The 17,960-nt window shown below is 40.1% G+C and overlaps 1 protein-coding gene across 1 annotated transcript; it reads left to right on the plus strand.

The window, feature by feature from the left end:
* The first annotated feature begins 1,124 nt into the window (after window positions 1–1,124).
* cds2 (CDP-diacylglycerol synthase (phosphatidate cytidylyltransferase) 2) lies at window positions 1,125–17,839 on the plus strand. The gene is made up of 13 exons (XM_047592416.1): window positions 1,125–1,357; window positions 6,848–6,990; window positions 7,331–7,427; window positions 8,421–8,518; window positions 9,013–9,152; window positions 10,078–10,136; window positions 10,746–10,828; window positions 11,001–11,088; window positions 11,189–11,257; window positions 12,337–12,489; window positions 13,070–13,189; window positions 13,366–13,469; window positions 14,440–17,839. The coding sequence occupies exons 1-13, from the start codon at window positions 1,286–1,288 to the stop codon at window positions 14,573–14,575; spliced, it is 1,362 nt and encodes a 453-aa protein (XP_047448372.1). The 5' UTR covers window positions 1,125–1,285; the 3' UTR covers window positions 14,576–17,839.
* The last annotated feature ends 121 nt before the right edge of the window (window positions 17,840–17,960 follow it).

Here is a 17,960-nt window from a genome sequence, read left to right on the forward strand (position 1 = left end):
TCTATCTATCTATCTATCTATCTATCTATCTATCTATCTATCTATCTATCTATCTATCTATCTATCTATCTATCTATCTATCTATCTATCTATCTATCTATCTATCTATCTACCTACCTACCTACCTACCTACCTACCACATTTGGTAAATACTGCCATAGAAACCGAAATAGAAAACATAAATGTCAGTGATGTTAAGCAACAAAATATATGCACTCAAGCAGTGTTTTAAGGTACTATTCTGAGGTACAATTTTAATTTAATTTTAATTTTATGCTACTTTCTATTTGAATAGATTGTATTTCAGCTGTGACCTTGTCCCTTTTACTCATCTAGATTCATGTGACAGCCGTAGTTACTTCACTGTTGAGCCGATTGGCTTTATAACCATTAAACAGCATTGACTGTTATACAGCAAATATCATGAAACAATATTGACAGTAATCAGTTCGGCCTCAGTCAGTTGCAATATATGAATACTGGTTGCTTTGATGCATCTCCACAGTATGTCATGTAAATACAATACTACAGACAGAGTCCATTACGATTTATACTTTAAATACATTTAGCAGGTAATACTTATTGTATTTTAGGACTTTCACTTGTAAACTGGTATTTTTAAATTGTTGTTGTATTGCTTCTTTCTTCTTTTTTTTGTAATTGCAACACTCAGACATTGAACAGTATTTTTCTTGAATGTAGCCCACGCCCCCCCATTACGTCAGAGGCTGCACAGTCAAGTTAGCCAGAATACAGTCAAACATTAGGAAACTATAGCTTAGCAATAAAAGCACACATAAGCGTTCGTTGAAAAATGTTTATAACGAAAAATACAGACTGTCCATGCTTCAACAGCCAGTGTTTAAAAGTCCTCCATCACTGTCTGTCTTTGTTTTCATCACATGTGCTTCTGGAAAGTTCTGATCCGGATGTAAATGTTTATGTACTGTATATACAGTACATCTTTATACCGTATACTTCCTTCCAGGTACATGTGCGTTATTTGTTTAAAATTGTGTCTATGCTTTCAATAAAACATCTAAACATCTTCTCTCTTTCTTTCGCGGTTAGTTTTCTACATTAATCATCAATAATAATTGTATTGTGAAAACCGGAAGTCTTTCTCGTGTTTATTGTGGTGGAGTTGTGGTGATGATTACAGGGTTCTTCGAGTGAAGTGTTACTAGAAAAATCTAGCTGGGGAGCTTAGCAGAAGGTCTGTCAATCAAAAAATAAAAACTAGTTTGTGTGTCGGAGCCACAGGAGCTTCGCTGTTGTCGCTAAGATGACAGAGCTAAGGCACCGTGTGGCCAAAGAGACTGAGCCGACGTTACAACACCAGCCGTCAGAGGACAAGGTAACGACAGCGATGCTAACGCTAGCTAGCCAGCTAAATGGTACATGTATTATCCTGGGGCTGGAAAACAAGTCATGGCAGAATCTAATAAAGACTGGCATTTTAACGTCGTCTTTCACTTAGCGGCATGCTTGGAGAGTTGCCAGCTACTCTAACTTGAAAGCTCTTAAATCGCTTGTAACACCCCGACACAAATCATCCGCCAAGCGACTCAAGTATTAGTCTCGATTGGCTGATGCTATTTACGGTTCTTCCTGTGTGCGTTTGTTGAGAAAACAACGGCAAGCCAAACACAAAAGTTAACACTGCACTAAAATCTGTCATATTTTGCATATATATATGAGTCGAATGGCTGTTCTTATGTAGCAAAACATTCAAAGTGTATTTTAATTGTTTTTTCAATTGGATACTGAGCAAGCTATTAGTAAATTATGAAATGTTAAGCTATGGCTTTTTGCAGCTCGTCTCATACGCCGCCTTTAAAGCCTGAATCGCTTGAAGCTCTGAGTGTCACCTCTCTTTACTGATGAAGGGTGTGTTGCTGTTGAATATGTGTTTTAAGAAGAAGAGTCAGCTAAAGTTAGATGCTTACTTTAGCTTCAGACACGACCCGCAGACATGGTCTCTGCAAGTGTAGCAGCACTAGCCTGGCTGGTCTCACTGCTATTATGAAAAACCACTCACCGCTGCCAGATATTGAGTTTATCTCGTGTTTGCATTCAAGCTGAACGGAAATAAAAGCTACGTCTGTGTCAACGTCGATGTAAGAGATGTTGTCCCAGAGAGTAGTCGGGGCCCAGAAAGGGGCGTGGTGATGCTGCTGTGGTGGATGTGGGACCGAACCAGGGAGACACGGTGACTGCAAATTAGACAAGAACTAAAAGCATCAGATGCATTAGCTCCACATGTAGCAGACCAATTATCCACAAAATCCCACTCAGTGCTAGGACTTTTTAGGCAAACGTGCGATTGATTGATTATCATTATTATTATTATTATTTTGTTTTTGTTTTTGGTCATGATGTGTTTTAAAACAACCTACTCTGTCCCATTAATGTGTCAGGTCATGCTGTTACCTTGCGGCATTGTGACATTTATGTAATATTCTCACAGTTCTGTCATCATTTAAGCGTGCAACCAATCAGGGCTGGCCACTTAGAGTGTAATGTTGATGAATATGTGTTTATAGGTCTGTTTGCACAGAAACAACCTGCTTACAACTTGTGAATGCGCTGGAAAGAAGTGCCGCTACGCTTGCATTTAGCATCTGTTCTTGTTGAGCTCTTGCCTGAAAAACAGCAGATGACGACTCCCAGACATTGATGACAACCAACAGACAAAACTCACTGTTACACTTAAAATGCTGAGGTTGTCAGAAAGTCAGCGGATGTTCAAGGTTGAGGTGCAAGCGCTACAGTGGTTGACGGTTTCATCTTGCCGGTTGCTGGATATAGACACTTTTATGTTTTTCCTGTTACCCTTTTTTATAGTAGTTTGGCGACTTTGTTCACACGTCTAAACAGAATAACTCACATGAGGAATTAATGACAGTGTAAAGCAGAGTCTGGCCAGCTGAGTTTTGAAAGAACAGGGAATATATCCCGTCCCTCCACCGAGTAAATGTGGCTGATCAGAAATGGGATTTATTCAGGAATATCTGGCCAGATGAGGGTGCACATGTGGAAACCGAGATAGCAATGTGTGCTAAAAACAAAAGCCTTATAAGGTCACATGGAAATTCAGGCAACGGCGCGGTATGTCGGAGAGAAGTGAGTAACACAAATGACTTTGCTCTGCCATCTGCATGACGAGGCTTATTCCTGCAGGACATTTAGTTGAGCCAGAGGATGAACGACCAGCGATTCAATAAAACCAAGTGAAAGGTGACAGTTAAATCTCTACTAGCTCTGCTTTTTTTTTTAGATCAGCTTCATATGCTGTTAAGACAATGACATTGGTTTAGACGAGGTGTTTTTTTTATAAATGAGAGAGGGACGAAATTCACATCAGAAACCTGACTGAGTCACTCTTTGATCAAACTACATAGACATTAAGTATGACTCAAAATGTTGCTGCAGTGCTACGTTGCGTCACCTGGCTGTGACCAGCAGTGTGTCAGGAGACCCATCTTAAACGATCAGACCACACTATCAGGCTATTCAAAATATTTCACAAGAGTTGCACAGCACGGCATCCACATCACTAGTCCCACTACACTGGGTATGAACGTTTTAAAATCCTGGTAAAATGGCCTTCAACACATCACAGACGCAGCTTTTTCGAATTAATTAGAGAGGAGGAAAAAAAACAGCTAAACAAAAAGAGACACTGTTGCCTCTGGTGTTGGAGACAACATGAAAGGGGAGGAGTGTTTATGTGAAAGGAGTGTCTATTTTTAACTCAAGCATCCTGAATGACGGATATTGTCTCCATAGAAACCAGCGGATGGAAAATGTGTGTGCGGTGTTGTGTGCGCTTCTGTCCTCAGCTGGCAGGCTTTGGCCACTGTGATAGTCTTCTAGTGTTAAAGTAAACAGCTACAGCGAAGGAATTTCTTAAATTTTGGAAAACACATGTTTTATTTCTTTAAGACAAATTAATCACTCATTAATCACAGTCTTTTTCAGGAACACGGATGGAGAAACGCTGAATGTCACAGCTCTTGTGTCAGTTTAATTCATTTTATTAAAGTGAGAATGTTTTCAGCCAGGTCTTTCTCACTTTACAACAGAATATTGTCCATGTAGCGTTTTATTAAAACAAAGCAACAGCATCAAGCACAATATAACCTATAAAAAGAAGGTTTGTTCATTCATATGCAGCACTATGCTGTTTTATGAGATCAAAGTAGACTTTATTGCACCTGCAAGGTGAAATTTAGACATTTTAACAATGAAAAAATGATTCATTGTTGATGTGAATGAAAAACAGTACAGTAAACCTACTGTTTACTTGAATCACTTTCAAATTGACATTCAGCAGCTGGCCCCTCAAAATACAAACTATTAAACAGGTTAGGTTTTCCACAGGAAAAAATTGTAACTCTTTCACAGTCAGCCCGAGTTGTATTGCTTTTGTATAAAATGTTTTGTTCTGTTTACTGGAACAGATGCCCACAAACACTGTATCATCTGCTATTATTACAGGAAATCGGTCAGTGTGTTTAGTGCCTCTGCTAATGTGTTTATAATCTGAGAAGGGAGAGTTGCAGATATACATCATCACTTTAGTTTTAATATTATTGCAAGCGTTGGAGTCCTTCTGCTCCTGAATGTTAGCAGTGTTAATAGCTACATCTGGACTTTATCCGTCTTAAGCATTATTCTCAGATAGCTAGCTGAACTACACAGCCACCAGATCTAAATCTTAAATAAAATATCTGACAGTTACTCTACACTACTTATTTGTTAATATATATTTTATCTATTATTAGTATTAAGATAAAGCTGAATAACCTACGAATTTAGCATGAAAAATATCCAGCTGCGGTTCTGTAGCAGGGTGTAGTTGTTAATGTGACAGTCTGAGAGGGGGTCACGAAACCAGCAGGTCGACCATCTGCTCCGTGAGTGTGACGTGACAACTCCGAGCCTAATTTGGTCACCAGCAGCAGAGAGGAGAGCACGGGGGGGTGAAAAGTGAAAGGACAAGCTGGCCTCAAGAAAAATCACAGTTTAAACCGTGGGAACTGTAACGGTGGCATCCATTCTCGTCAGTGCTGTTACTGACGAGAGGCAAGGATCAGTGTGTTTTAAGCAGGCGTCCATCAGTGAACAGATGGATTTGAAAAATCAACAATATGGCTGGAGATCTGGTGCAGTGTTTAGCCGCCCACATGCAGCCCTGTACTGGCAGCCCCGCTGCTGTTTGCCTACTACAATGTGTCCACCCCGACTGGGACGAAGCTGATGCTGTTTAATGTTTGTCTGAGTACGTATCAATTAAAGTACACAGAATATTAATGCGCTTTCAATTTAGTGGCACAATAGGCTGCCAAGGCCGTGTTCACACCCACGCTCTCTCGTGCCATGTGCAGAATGTTTAGTTAGTGGGTTAGGTTAAGTAATAGAAACATTTATTTAGCAGCAACACTGGTTAAGCTTTTCCAAAGGATCACACACTAGTACTTTGATCATTTTAATTCTCAAATGGACCCAGTTCTTGATTCCTTACTGACTAGCTCACGTTCTGCAGCGTCATATGATATGTGTAGCCTTTGTGTGCGCATTTAAGACACTGAACATATTTGAAGTTTTAACAGATATTGATTGGAAACATTAAAGTCAGCTGGTGGAAACAGTTTTGAGTTGAGTTAGTGTTTATTTGATAGCTGTCTGTCAGTCATACACTATACATACACTATCTCCAGTAAGTGATTTGGGAAGATGGCAAAGTTTTCTAGGTTTGAATCTGTAACAAAATGAGACAGTTTAACAATGTTCAGTTAATGTATCACCGACTTAGTCCACTGTTTTTTTGCACCTGTTACTCTTTAAAATTAAATGCAGTGTGGTGACCTAAAAAACATCATGTGTAGTTACGAGCCAAACGATCAAACAATGCTCTAATACTGTATTTTTCATTTAGTTCATTTATACAGTGCCAGCATTCACCAAGCTCATAATTAAGCTGTTCACATTCTGTAGTATTTATTTCAGCCACAATTCTCTACTTCTTTCATGACCCTTTTGGGTTTGAAGATGTCATTATAAAATTCAACTCAAAGTTCAGCTTGTCTCTAAAGAAGTGAAATATTTCTCGGTAAAGTGCCGCTGATATATTCTTGAAAAGCTTGAAATTCTGTGAAAAGCTGTTCTTGAAATGAAGTGCTGTGGGGAATAGAGTCAGAGAGTTGTTTGTTTGAGCCGTAAAAAAAAACACAAAATACCAAGAGTCATCTAACCTAGATACCACATCATGTGAGTTAGTTTTGAGGCTTGTCAGCATGTAAATGCAGTCTATGTAGAGTCAGACTGTAAATAATATAATTTACATTCCTCCAGCTCCTCCACCTCTGTGCTGCCCGTCATATGTGAATACAGTCATGTCCCATATTCTTGGTTAACGGGACATTAAGATCGACCATGAAACGAGACAAAATCTGTTTTTTTTCAATCCAAAAAGTAGTGACACCTCAAATCAACATCTAAGAACTACAAAAACTGATTGTGACGTCACCGTGTGTCTAGCTAAGAGTTCAGAAAGCATGTGAACAGACTTCAAACACTACAGCCGACAGGTCGTCAGCACAAACAGAACGTTCTGCACCTGCACAAAAGACATAGAAGCTGGAGGGAGACTAAGTTAGGAACTGACGCTGCACAACAGAAACACAGACGTGCGCTGATGACTTGACACTAGACAACAGGCATCCATCGACTTGTTGTATCGCAGCCAAAGGCTGATGAGACACATTTTTACACCTGTTCTATTTCTACAGAATCATGTCTCTGCTTGATGCTATCGCCTCATGTGTCCTCTTTCTGTCAGAGTTCAGACAGTGAACTGAAGGTGGAAAAGGACGGGGTGTCAGACAGCGAGTCCAAGGGAGATCAAGGGGTCCCAGAGGTTCCTGTCCCTCCCGATGACACCCCCGTGGTTCTAAACAAAGCCTTGTCTGGACTGTCATCCAGGTATGCTTGGTGTGGAAGAAAAAAAGAGAAACATACGGAGAAGTTTTGTGTGCACTGATAAAAGCTTACGATTTTTTTAGATGTCTGAACATAAAGATGTTTTCTCTGATCATGTAGTACATGAACTTATGTCCAACACTCACTGTCTGCTCAGTATTGTAACACTACCGCATTTTTGAAAACACATGATCACAATGGCACAAACAAAATGGTCTACACATAAAAGGTGTGTTGATGAACAGTATGAACATAACTGCCATATTATTCTTTTACCATTGTTGACTGTTTGTCGTGTACCGTATTCTCCTCTGAGCTGACAGAATCTTTGTGTTTTCTTCAGATGGAAGAACTGGTGGGTACGAGGCATCCTCACACTAGCCATGATCTCCTTCTTCTTCTTCATCATCTACCTGGGCCCAATGGTGCTCATGATGATCGTAAGTGCAAATTGTGCAGACGTTTGTTGCCCCACGGAGGATGCGAAATCATTTACTGCCTATTCTCTCTTCTTAATATTTAAGTGGCAATTTGAAATGCAGTTGCAGTTTCAGTCCAGTAGATACTGATGGTTAAATAAAATGCTGTTTAATAGCAGCTCACGGTGTTCGGGGGGCAGTTAAACATACTAATGCTATTTTAATAGTAGTCGGTCTAAAAGTGACCCCCATCAACTGTGATTTGATTTCATGTGGCACATGGCGTGAGGTTGCGTAAAGCTCTGGTAAAAGGATTCGGTTGTGCAACTTATCGCCTGCAGCTCCAGAAACAACGGTCGTCTTGTTTTGTAGACAAATTGAGCACTTCATAATAAAAGTAGATGTGTTTTTTTAAGTTAAATACTTTTACTGTAAAGCTGCTGCAGTAGAAAAGTTCCAGTTTGCAAAAATCTGACTGTGTAGTCTGTCGTTTCATGACAATTTGGCTTTTCTGGATTTTTTTTTAGCAGCGACGTAATTAATATTTATTCCTGCAATATTACCACAGACCCAGATTTAACAGTTATGAAAATATATTAAATAATAAGAGATGAGATAATCCTTCATTTATCCCACTTTTATCAGTGGACCAAAGGCTCAGTCCCCATTGTTAACACATGAAGCAATAGATGTGACAGATGTGTATTTAAATGAAGATCTTTGAGAATCCTACTATGAGGTACAGACGTGTCCGTTTTTTCACTCACCGTGTGCTGAGGATGTATTCGGCTTCTCAGTTCCTCTGTGCAACACTTTCAGGTGAACCCACACAAATGCAAATCTTCTGGACTTATGGGGATCCTGGCTTTCTAGTAACGTGCAGCATTACTGCCCCTGTCATCTGGGAGTTCTCTGAAAATAGGCCTGTCAGCCATTTTGTGTCAGTAGGACACACACGGAGCCCTGATGCTCCAGTAGTTTTGTTCCCTGGTGACGCAGTGTTTCTCTGTGCAGGTCCTCTGTGTTCAGATCAAGTGCTTCCAAGAGATCATCACGATCGGTTACAGTGTGTATCACTCCTACCACCTGCCCTGGTTCAGGACGCTGAGCTGGTGAGGACACACACAGACATGAGCAGTCACACGTTTTGTAGAGGTGTCATGAACGTAGCAGATATCCATGTTGACGTCTCTCTTATCGTTTTGTATCATGTTTTATTTCATTGCAGACGTCCTGAGGTTTGTTTTTCTGGCCTGTTTTGGATCTTAAATGTCCTCTGTAATACTAAACCAATCAGTACATCATAGCAGAAATACTGTGAATCCTTAGTGCTCTTTGATTTTAGTGGTAGTTTTGTACATTGTAGTGTGATAGATAGTAGCGTCTTGATATTCACTGTGCCAAGAGGCTGAAAAACCTGCTGGAAAATAATAAAAAAGATATTCCATGTACAGTTGCTAATATGAAATGAGAAAACATTTAGCCTCCTTGTGCTATTTGTGAATATCTCAGCCCTGCTGGTTTTTCTGCTGGCTCACTGAATTGATGAGCTGCTGTCACCACAAATCGACATGTGTACATTTACACCAACGCCTTTGTCCTATAGGTACTTCCTGCTATGTGTTAACTACTTCTTCTATGGTGAGACTGTGACAGACTACTTCTTCTCCCTGGTGCAAAGAGAGGAGCCCCTTCGCATCCTCAGCAAATACCACCGCTTTATCTCCTTCGCCCTCTACCTCACAGGTACAAACACTGTGAAGCAAACAAAAAAATAAACCCTGATGATGAGCTTTCAATGACCTTGTCACCACTGTTCCTGTTGGCTACAAATAATTTATTGATGGAGGTTGTTCACTACGGAGTCATGTTGCAGATTTTGATCTTGTGTTATTAACATCACATTCATATCAAACATAAATGAGCTGCTGTCGTCTAGTGATTACGTTGATCTAATTAGAAGAGACTGCATCAGGATGTGTCGGGTTTCTCTCAGCAGGTGACAATGATGCATCATTCAGGCTTTCACTTTGAATATAAGTATAAATGTCCAATTAACCGTTAATAAATGAGCCTCAGGGAACTCAAGCTGTGTATCTTACCACTGTAGTTACTTATAAGGTGATTTCAGTCCCTAACTGAACAGGAGACGTCCCACTTCCTGTATTGCAGGTTCTATGTTTGCAATACTATAACACTAAAGCTTCTGGCAGATGCCAAACAGGATGTGGGGAGGAAGGAAGCGCACCGACTATTTCTGCCTCTTGCCTACTAGATTCAGGGTGAAACTGAATGGCTTTTTCACGTCTTTCTCACACGGAGGCTGTGAAGCTAACGGTGTCACACCTTGAAGTGAAAAGAATGTACACATTAGTAGCGTCACGCTGTCTGCGTTACATCTAAGTCCAGGAAGCTGGGCCTTTGTCTGCTTCGACTCCTTCTCACCCACTAAAAGTCGTTTTTTGATTGCCTCTCTGCTTCCTTTTCCCCTCACCTCATGTGAAAATGGCTTCAGCAGTCCTGAGCTACTCGCTGCACATTAAACCGGGAATTAGGTCAATCTGAATTGAATCATACATTTGACCACCAGTGACCTGAATCCTGAATTAATTCTCCTTCTCGTGGCTGCCACAGTTCTGTGTTTCATACCTGAATTGTTCTGCTGTTGCAGGTTTCTGTATGTTTGTGCTGAGTTTGGTGAAGAAGCATTACCGCCTTCAGTTCTACATGGTAAGCAGACGCCCCCGTCTCCCTCTCCTCCTGCCTCAAGGCCACTGAGTTATTAATGAGCTGTTCTCAATTACTGGCCCTCAAGATAATGGAGAATCTTGCCAGGGATTGCTCTGATAGAAAATGTCTGGGTCAGTCTTTCTGTGTTTGCTGCATTAACCAGAGAGTTCTCCTGCTTCACATCAGTTGTGTGGATAAAACACTGTCTACCACTTACGACACATGACATGAACACGCAAGACAAAAACAATGATGTTTCGGCATCTACTGTGGAAATGTTTTCAGCTTCATATTCACAAATGTTTCCACACATTGTGTGTACCAGTTTAGTTCTTATTATGGAGAAGAGATACTTGCATCACCAGCATTTTCCACTCAGTGTGTGGATTTAACTAGGTCATTATCTGGTCACGCTTTAACTGTTTAGCTGCTGCTTTTCTTCTGATGAAACTCTCTGTGCACAGAATTCACATGAAGGGAGTTATAAGTCTCAAAAAAATGTTGGTACTGTTGTGAAGGAAAGAGTCTGTCATTATCGAGCATAGTAAGGTGTGAATGTTAACCTGTCTTAGTGTAAATATACTGTGTCGTGTTGTGTTGTGTCCACAGTTTGGCTGGACTCATGTGACTCTGCTGATTGTGGTGACTCAGTCTCACCTTATCATTCACAACCTGTTTGAAGGGATGATCTGGTAAGTAAACAGGGCCTCACATCCTCTGGTACTGTACAGTTAAAACATCTTTGTTAATGTCTAATCACAACGTTAAATCGAATTATTTTGAAATGACATTATCTTGATTATCTCCTCCTAATCAAATCAATAGAACTTTACCACGTGATAATTGTCCTCTTTGTCTGATTAGGTTCATTGTGCCCATTTCCTGTGTGATCTGTAATGACATTATGGCTTACATGTTTGGCTTCTTCTTCGGCCGAACGCCACTCATCAAGGTTAGTGTCTTGACAAAGATTCGATTTTAATGAGAAATATATGACATGATGAATATCATGCTGTACATGGTGGTTTATTAATCCTTTGAATTTGTTGCAGCTGTCACCTAAGAAGACATGGGAGGGATTCATTGGTGGACTCTTCTCCACTATTGTTTTTGGCATAATGGTAAGTTTTTATATCTTTTTAGACCCTGAGTCGTCTTTCTTTTTTTTTTGTGATACTCCTTTAGCCCTGTTCACACTGGATTAGTTTTATCTGAGGACGTCCTGTGATGCAAATATTACCCCCTACGTTTGTGTGGCGCATTCTCACGGGAAAAAAACTCTGGGTTTTATTCAAATGATGTTATGTCTCTGCTACTTTCAGCCTCACTCCACTGTGTGTCAGAGACAGTTTTAATTACTTTGCAAATTATAATGGATGATAAAAATATGTTTTTGATACTATTTATCCCGGGGAAGAAATTACCAACAACCTGGAGTGTATTTAAATCAGTTCCACCTTTCCCGATGAACACAGTAGTGATTGATTTAATGGTTTCATCCATCTAAATAGTTCAGCAACAATTCAACTGACAACTGTCCAAATTTTGAATTATAGCACATCCTATATATCCTATAGCACATATATCCTATAGCACATAATTGACAAGAGGCAGAAAAAAGCCCCAAATCAAACAAAAGTCATGAAAAGGTAAAAGCTCAACCCTCAATCACAGAGATGTCGATTCACAGTGGATTAATATTATCAGAGAACCTCTGTGTTATGAGAATTATGGTTATTTGCAGTGTAATTTCCTCTTCACAAATCACGGACATGGATGATTAGATTCAGTATTGCTGTGATCACGATCACAGACAATCTCAAATCAAATCACCGTAGTTCCCCAGGTAAAACTAATCCTGTGCCAATCGGGCTTTTGTTAATTCAGTTCAGTGTTACTGGTATAGTTTTAATATACTTCACAGACCCCAGAGCTTGAAACACACAGAGAGCAAGCAATAATAAGTGATAGTAGCAAAAGAAAAACTCTCTTTAACAGGAAGAAACTTACTAAGGACCCATAAATGTTAGTAAAGAAAAGTTAACTGCAGCTGAGGCAATGTGGGCACATGTTTTCAAATGAATCTAAATAAACGGCAAATACAGAGATCATCCAATAATTCAGATTTGAAATTCATTCCAGTTTGTATTAAGGTTCGATAAATAAAAGTGAACATGACTGTACCTCGTTCTCCTCTCAGCTGTCCTACGTCATGGCCGGCTACCGCTACTTTGTGTGTCCAGTGGAGTTCAACAACGACTCCAACAGCTTCCAGGTGGACTGTGAACCGTCAGATCTCTTTCAGCTCCAGGAGTACGCCCTGCCCGGCATCCTGGAGTCTGTCACTGGATGGGTACGACTCAGACCGCAGTTTGTTGCTCTCAAATTGTCTCTGACAGAAAACATTTCAAAAACGATATTTTGTACTGGCAGTCAAAGGTACTGTAAAATTGTATGTTCATGAAGGCGCTAAGTACGTGTTTTGGGCAGTGTCTTCTTGGGGGAGACCTCATTTTAATTAGTGAAACTTGCCGCCTGTTGAAACTATTTGGTTATGATGAGGTAGAAAACATAACAGAGGTGGCTTAGAAGTGTTTAGAAAAAGAAAAAACCTTGACAAGAAGTGTTTAGGTTACCCAATGCTTACAGGCTGTGTGTCAACAGATGTGTTGTAAACACTGTCCTGTTTGTGGCAGCAGAACCTAAGTGAGCACATATTCCTAACAGAGCAACAGAGCTTCACAGTTTCAACATTTGGTCTGTTATGTCACTACTGTTGTCAATTAATTATAGGGTTTAAATTTTCTTCACTTTTTTGGAAACCAGTAGTTTCAGCTCGAACAAAGAATGGAACTGAGAAATGCCCGTAAATCTGCAGTGCTAACATTAAATGTGGATGTTACTAGTGTAACACTTCCTTCTTGTCTCCACAGACAACAGTTCGCCTCTATCCGTTCCAGATCCACAGCATTGCCCTCTCCTCTTTCGCCTCCATCGTGGGACCCTTTGGCGGCTTCTTTGCCAGCGGCTTCAAAAGAGCTTTTAAGATCAAGGTAAGGACGTGACCGTGGATCCTCAGGACCCACGTCAGTATGAGCCCACTCTCTCTAACTCTGTGGCATGTACTGTGGTGTGTAATGGCTACATATTTCATGAATGTGTTCTTTGTGTTTAGCTTTTTTTTAATCTTTAACGTCTGTTGCTTGTGTATCGTCTTCTCTTCTTTCAGGACTTCGCCAACACTATCCCAGGTCATGGTGGCATCATGGACAGGTTTGACTGCCAGTACCTCATGGCCACGTTCGTTAACGTCTACATCGCTAGTTTTATCAGGTAAACTCACAACACTACATGTTGTGTTTACTTATTCTCACGTTTGTAATTGGCGTTTAATGGAAGTAATATTTTAAGTCTACACAATATTTTTTAAGGTCACTACTATAAAACTTAAGTTGATTTTCTTAATGTCAAAAACTTTTTCCTGTGCCTCCATTTGAACATTGGGTCATTGAGAACGGTCCGTCTCATATTGTTTAAGTCTCCCTCACATCTTCAAATGAGTTCCTATGGTGTGTTTTACCAGGGTGTTGGTAGTGGGATTTCTAGGGTCCTGTGGGTGTAGGGGAGGGGCCACAGTGGATCAGGCTTTCTCAGGGGCATCCTGCATATACTGGATTGGTTTGAGGTCTGAGGACCCTGGGGCTCAGGGCCACATTGCACAGTTTCTTTTGCAAAGCCGGTGTTTTGTATCAGGCCACATCCTCCTGCTGTGGATGCTGCAGCTCACAGGTTGTTGTTACTGAGAGGTGGTGGCTGGTGGTTTAGTTTGGCAGGTATGTTTGGACTTGTGCTTGAAACGTAATGCTGTGTCAGGTAAGAGTAAATGTAGTTTTAAGTAGGAAGTAGTCAGTGACGTTAGCCTAGAGTAAGACAGTATCCAGGGCCAGCTTCAAGACTATTACTGATGTGCTGGCTCTATTATAAAATATGCAGGTAATGAGTGTAATGTTTATCAAATGGAGTTGTCCTGTTATAATGCTGCAGATGTTTGGGATGTCCACTCTCATACTGGATGAGATTCTGGCTCAAACATGTACTGGTGGATAGGAGAAGTTTGGACAATAAGGAGAAATGTTTTTAGTTATTGTGTTTAGTGGCTTTCAGAACTTCCTTCCTTCATTAAAATGTGACTTTCTTCATAGTGTTTGTCAGTGAATCATGACTCATGCAAAACCACTATAGTTCAGTCTTGCCAGTTCACTGTGTTTCATTTATAATAGAAGGTTTGTGTTTCTTCTCTCAGGGGCCCAAACCCCTCCAGGGTGATCCAACAGCTCCTGGCCCTCCGTGTGGATCAGCAGCTCCACATCTTCAATTCCCTGAAGGCTCACCTGATGGAGAAAGGCCTCCTGCCAGCCCTGGAGGAGGCGGCCGCCTAGAGCCACGTACAGCAGCTCGCCGTGAGGTGGGGGGACGGAGGCAGAGGGCAGCCCCCAGGGGCTCGGTGCAGGCCCGGAGCTCTGGGGGACTGGCAGCGCTGTGTGTGAGCAAGAACACATCCACAAAAACAAAACTACAAAAAACAAACAAAAAAAAAAAACCCGACAGCCTTGGGTCATTCCGTTTGATTTGGTCACGAGAGTCGTGTTTGTTCATCCGGTCTGTGAAACTTGTTTCTGACACCAGTGTTTTCAGGTTGAGTTTGTGAATTACTGTACTGTACACATTTCCATTATAGCCAGCTTCTATCTATTAACACTGTTAAACAAAATGTTGGTCAACTGTGCATTTCTACCTGTTTGCAGGATAACCTCTATATACCTATTAATGTGTGTTAATATTTAATTATTATTTTTTATTTGAATGCACTGCTCTCAGCCCTGTTACTTCAGCTCCCCTCCAAGGTTCAGTTTTAATTTCCTTAGTTGTGATTATTTCTATTTATACATAGATGGTTTTTATATTTGCTATGTTCTATTATATCTTAATGATGTGTCTCTTTTATTTGGGCTGATTTCACCTTTGCCAGATGCCATGTTCATTTGTGTTGCCGCTGTTTTTTTGTGTCTTTTTTTTTTTTTTTTTTTTTTTTTAATCGCCTTCCATCGTTTCAAAGCCTCTCATGCTTGGCCGCATCATTGAATCACGTGATATATATACATATATATTTATATATATATTCATCAGATGAACAACTAAATTACACTGAAGTATTTGGGTTTGGACCACGCTTAATCCAACCTGTTAGTTCCCAACGGTTTGCGGTTTGGAAATGCTACAAGCTTTTTTTTAAGATGATTGAAGAGATTACTGAAAACCAGTGCAACAAACTCCAGCCCCTGTTTTTAGCACATCGGCCACAGCTTCTTGTAGCTGCTGTGTTTAGCAGAAACAGAAAGGTTCATTTTTGTCTCTTAACATGGAGCCTGTTTCTGATTTCACATGTGTTGAGTGAGGGGGCTCAGTAGTTGTGACGGTACATGTAGAGCACAGCGATGGTTTCTACGGCAACATGGCCTTCGTCTCTGGTGTGACCTGGACGTGTTTGAGGCTTCAGAGCAAAACCACTGCCTATGTTACTATTCTAGTAAAACCTTTGTTGTAAATTGGCCTGTTGTGTACATGTTTGTTCAGACTGGGCTTTGTTCATATAATGTTCATTTCCAGGTGTTTTACAGTAAAATTCTTTGTTATTTATGCCAATCACAAGTGTGTGTTGGATCTGTTGGTTAAAATATATAAGCTGAAGCTTCTTCACTGCTGGGTTCCTTTGCCTTTTTCTTTTTTTTTTTTGTCCTGTCGTCTGTACTAATTTCATACACGGTGTGTAGTTACATTGGCGGGTGTTTTAAAAAGTGTCATAGGAAGTATTAATCAGTATTTTGTGTGGAAGTCTGAGCTTCTAAAATGCAGTTTGTCAAGTTGAACTCTTTCTCTAAAAGTGAACTCTTGCAGTAGTTCTTTGTTTTTCCGGATTAGGTTTTCTGCAAAGTCTTATTCAAATTTGCCTTTTTTTTTTCACCTCTGATTGAACCATTGACTCCATTTGAACTCAGTCCTAGTGAGTTGTTGATAAATTGCAACATGCATCGGTTAGAAGAGTTTTTCTGTAATCCTTTCAGAAGCAAATTAAGCTTTCAAGTAGATGCCAAAAGGCTCAATGATCTGTAAATGAATTTAAGCCGTTGTGGAGATATGGTGCTGTAGAAAATGTATTTGGACCTAATCCTCCAAAAAAAAAAAAAATCATTAATAAACCAATCAGCACTATTTTTGCACATTTCATTATTTTGTTTCTATGAGACCTGTCCTTGTCAGTGAAGCCAGATGAAGTGTGTGCAGGTTGAATAAAGGTGCACTCGTTATTTAATGAGAAAGCAGCAATATGAACATTCATACAGTAGTCAGTGTAGCAGGGATGTGAAGGTCAGTACTGTGTGAAGCGTCTGTGCTGCCTTTAAGAAACGACCTGTATCTGTGCTGTTTTCTGTGTGCGGTAAATTAGAGCTTCACAGAATCTTTGTGAAATGAGTTGCCCACCATAAATCTCCTCTAATCACATACTGTCCTCAAAGTATTACCTATATTTTAAGCAAATGACTGGATTTAGCTTTTACGTCATTGTGGCTGTTACTTTGAAAGACTTTTTTTTTTTTTTAATCATGAAATGAACCTCATCATGGCTTTACATTTTGTCCCTATATTTCAATGCCGTTCATATTTTTATCGATGCCAATCCATTCGTGAGGTTTGTGTGACATCCAGCCAGTCTTAATTTTGTCTTTCTTGAAACTATTTATTTTATCCACTAAGGAAATCAAACCTTTTCAAAGTTATTATATTGTACATTTATTAAGAAGATGTTTAGGAACATGTTGAGTGTCCTTTAGTATTTTTTGCCATAGAGAAAAGAGTATTGAGATAGCAGAGAAGTATTTTTCTTTCTGTAACTTAAGTACAGTTGGATGTTTCTAGCCTCCTCCTAGCTAGCTGTCGTGTGTCAGCTTCTGCAACACAGAGCAAGTTCAATCAAGGTGGACACTTGTTATTTGTGGATTTTTTATTTTATTTTATTTAATTTTTTTCCAAAAAGCAGAAAAGCAGAATGAGAACTGGTGTCGATATCCTTTTTTTTTTTTTTCCAGTTTGCAGCTGTGTACTGCCATTTCTCTGGCGGGTTTTCCACACGACCACTAGAGAGAGCTGGAGCTCGTGTGCTTGGCCCATGTCGACTGTACCACTGATGCAGGAACGACTTTGTTACTGCTGCTTGATACATTCCAAATAATTTTAGATTTGCTCACGAAGACACAGAATATAACATACCACTAATAAATAAAACAAGAAACCTGACGTTTTTTTTTTTTTTTTTTTTTTGAAGGCACTTAGGGTTTACATCTGTGCCATTTTTAATCAACACGGTGCCACTTTGCTGTCATGCATCCTGTCCAGCCAGGAGAAAAGGAATGTATGGGAGTTGTGACTGTCCCACACTGTAGGCTCCCCTTTGTGGACAATTTTATTTTGTGCTTATAGAGTCTCTTACAAAGCTATAAGGTTTCAGTATGTAATTATGGAATTAAGTGCAATGGTTTGTGTTCAGTTGTACGTTGTCTAGAGAAAAGATGTTCTTTGATGCTGAAATGTGCTTCGCCTTGTTTCACAGTAAAATAAAGATATTTAAAAAAAAAAAAATAACAACATGTGGCTGGCTGTGTGACTGGTTTCTTCCCTCTTGATCTTGTTCCCCATTTTGAAACCCATTCGGCTGATTTCCTTGCATCCATTTTGTAGTGGTGGTTATAATTAGGGTTACGCGTTGGG

Source organism: Mugil cephalus, chromosome 8 (genome assembly GCF_022458985.1).
Source record: "Mugil cephalus isolate CIBA_MC_2020 chromosome 8, CIBA_Mcephalus_1.1, whole genome shotgun sequence".
In the NCBI taxonomy this organism is placed as follows: domain Eukaryota; kingdom Metazoa; phylum Chordata; class Actinopteri; order Mugiliformes; family Mugilidae; genus Mugil; species Mugil cephalus.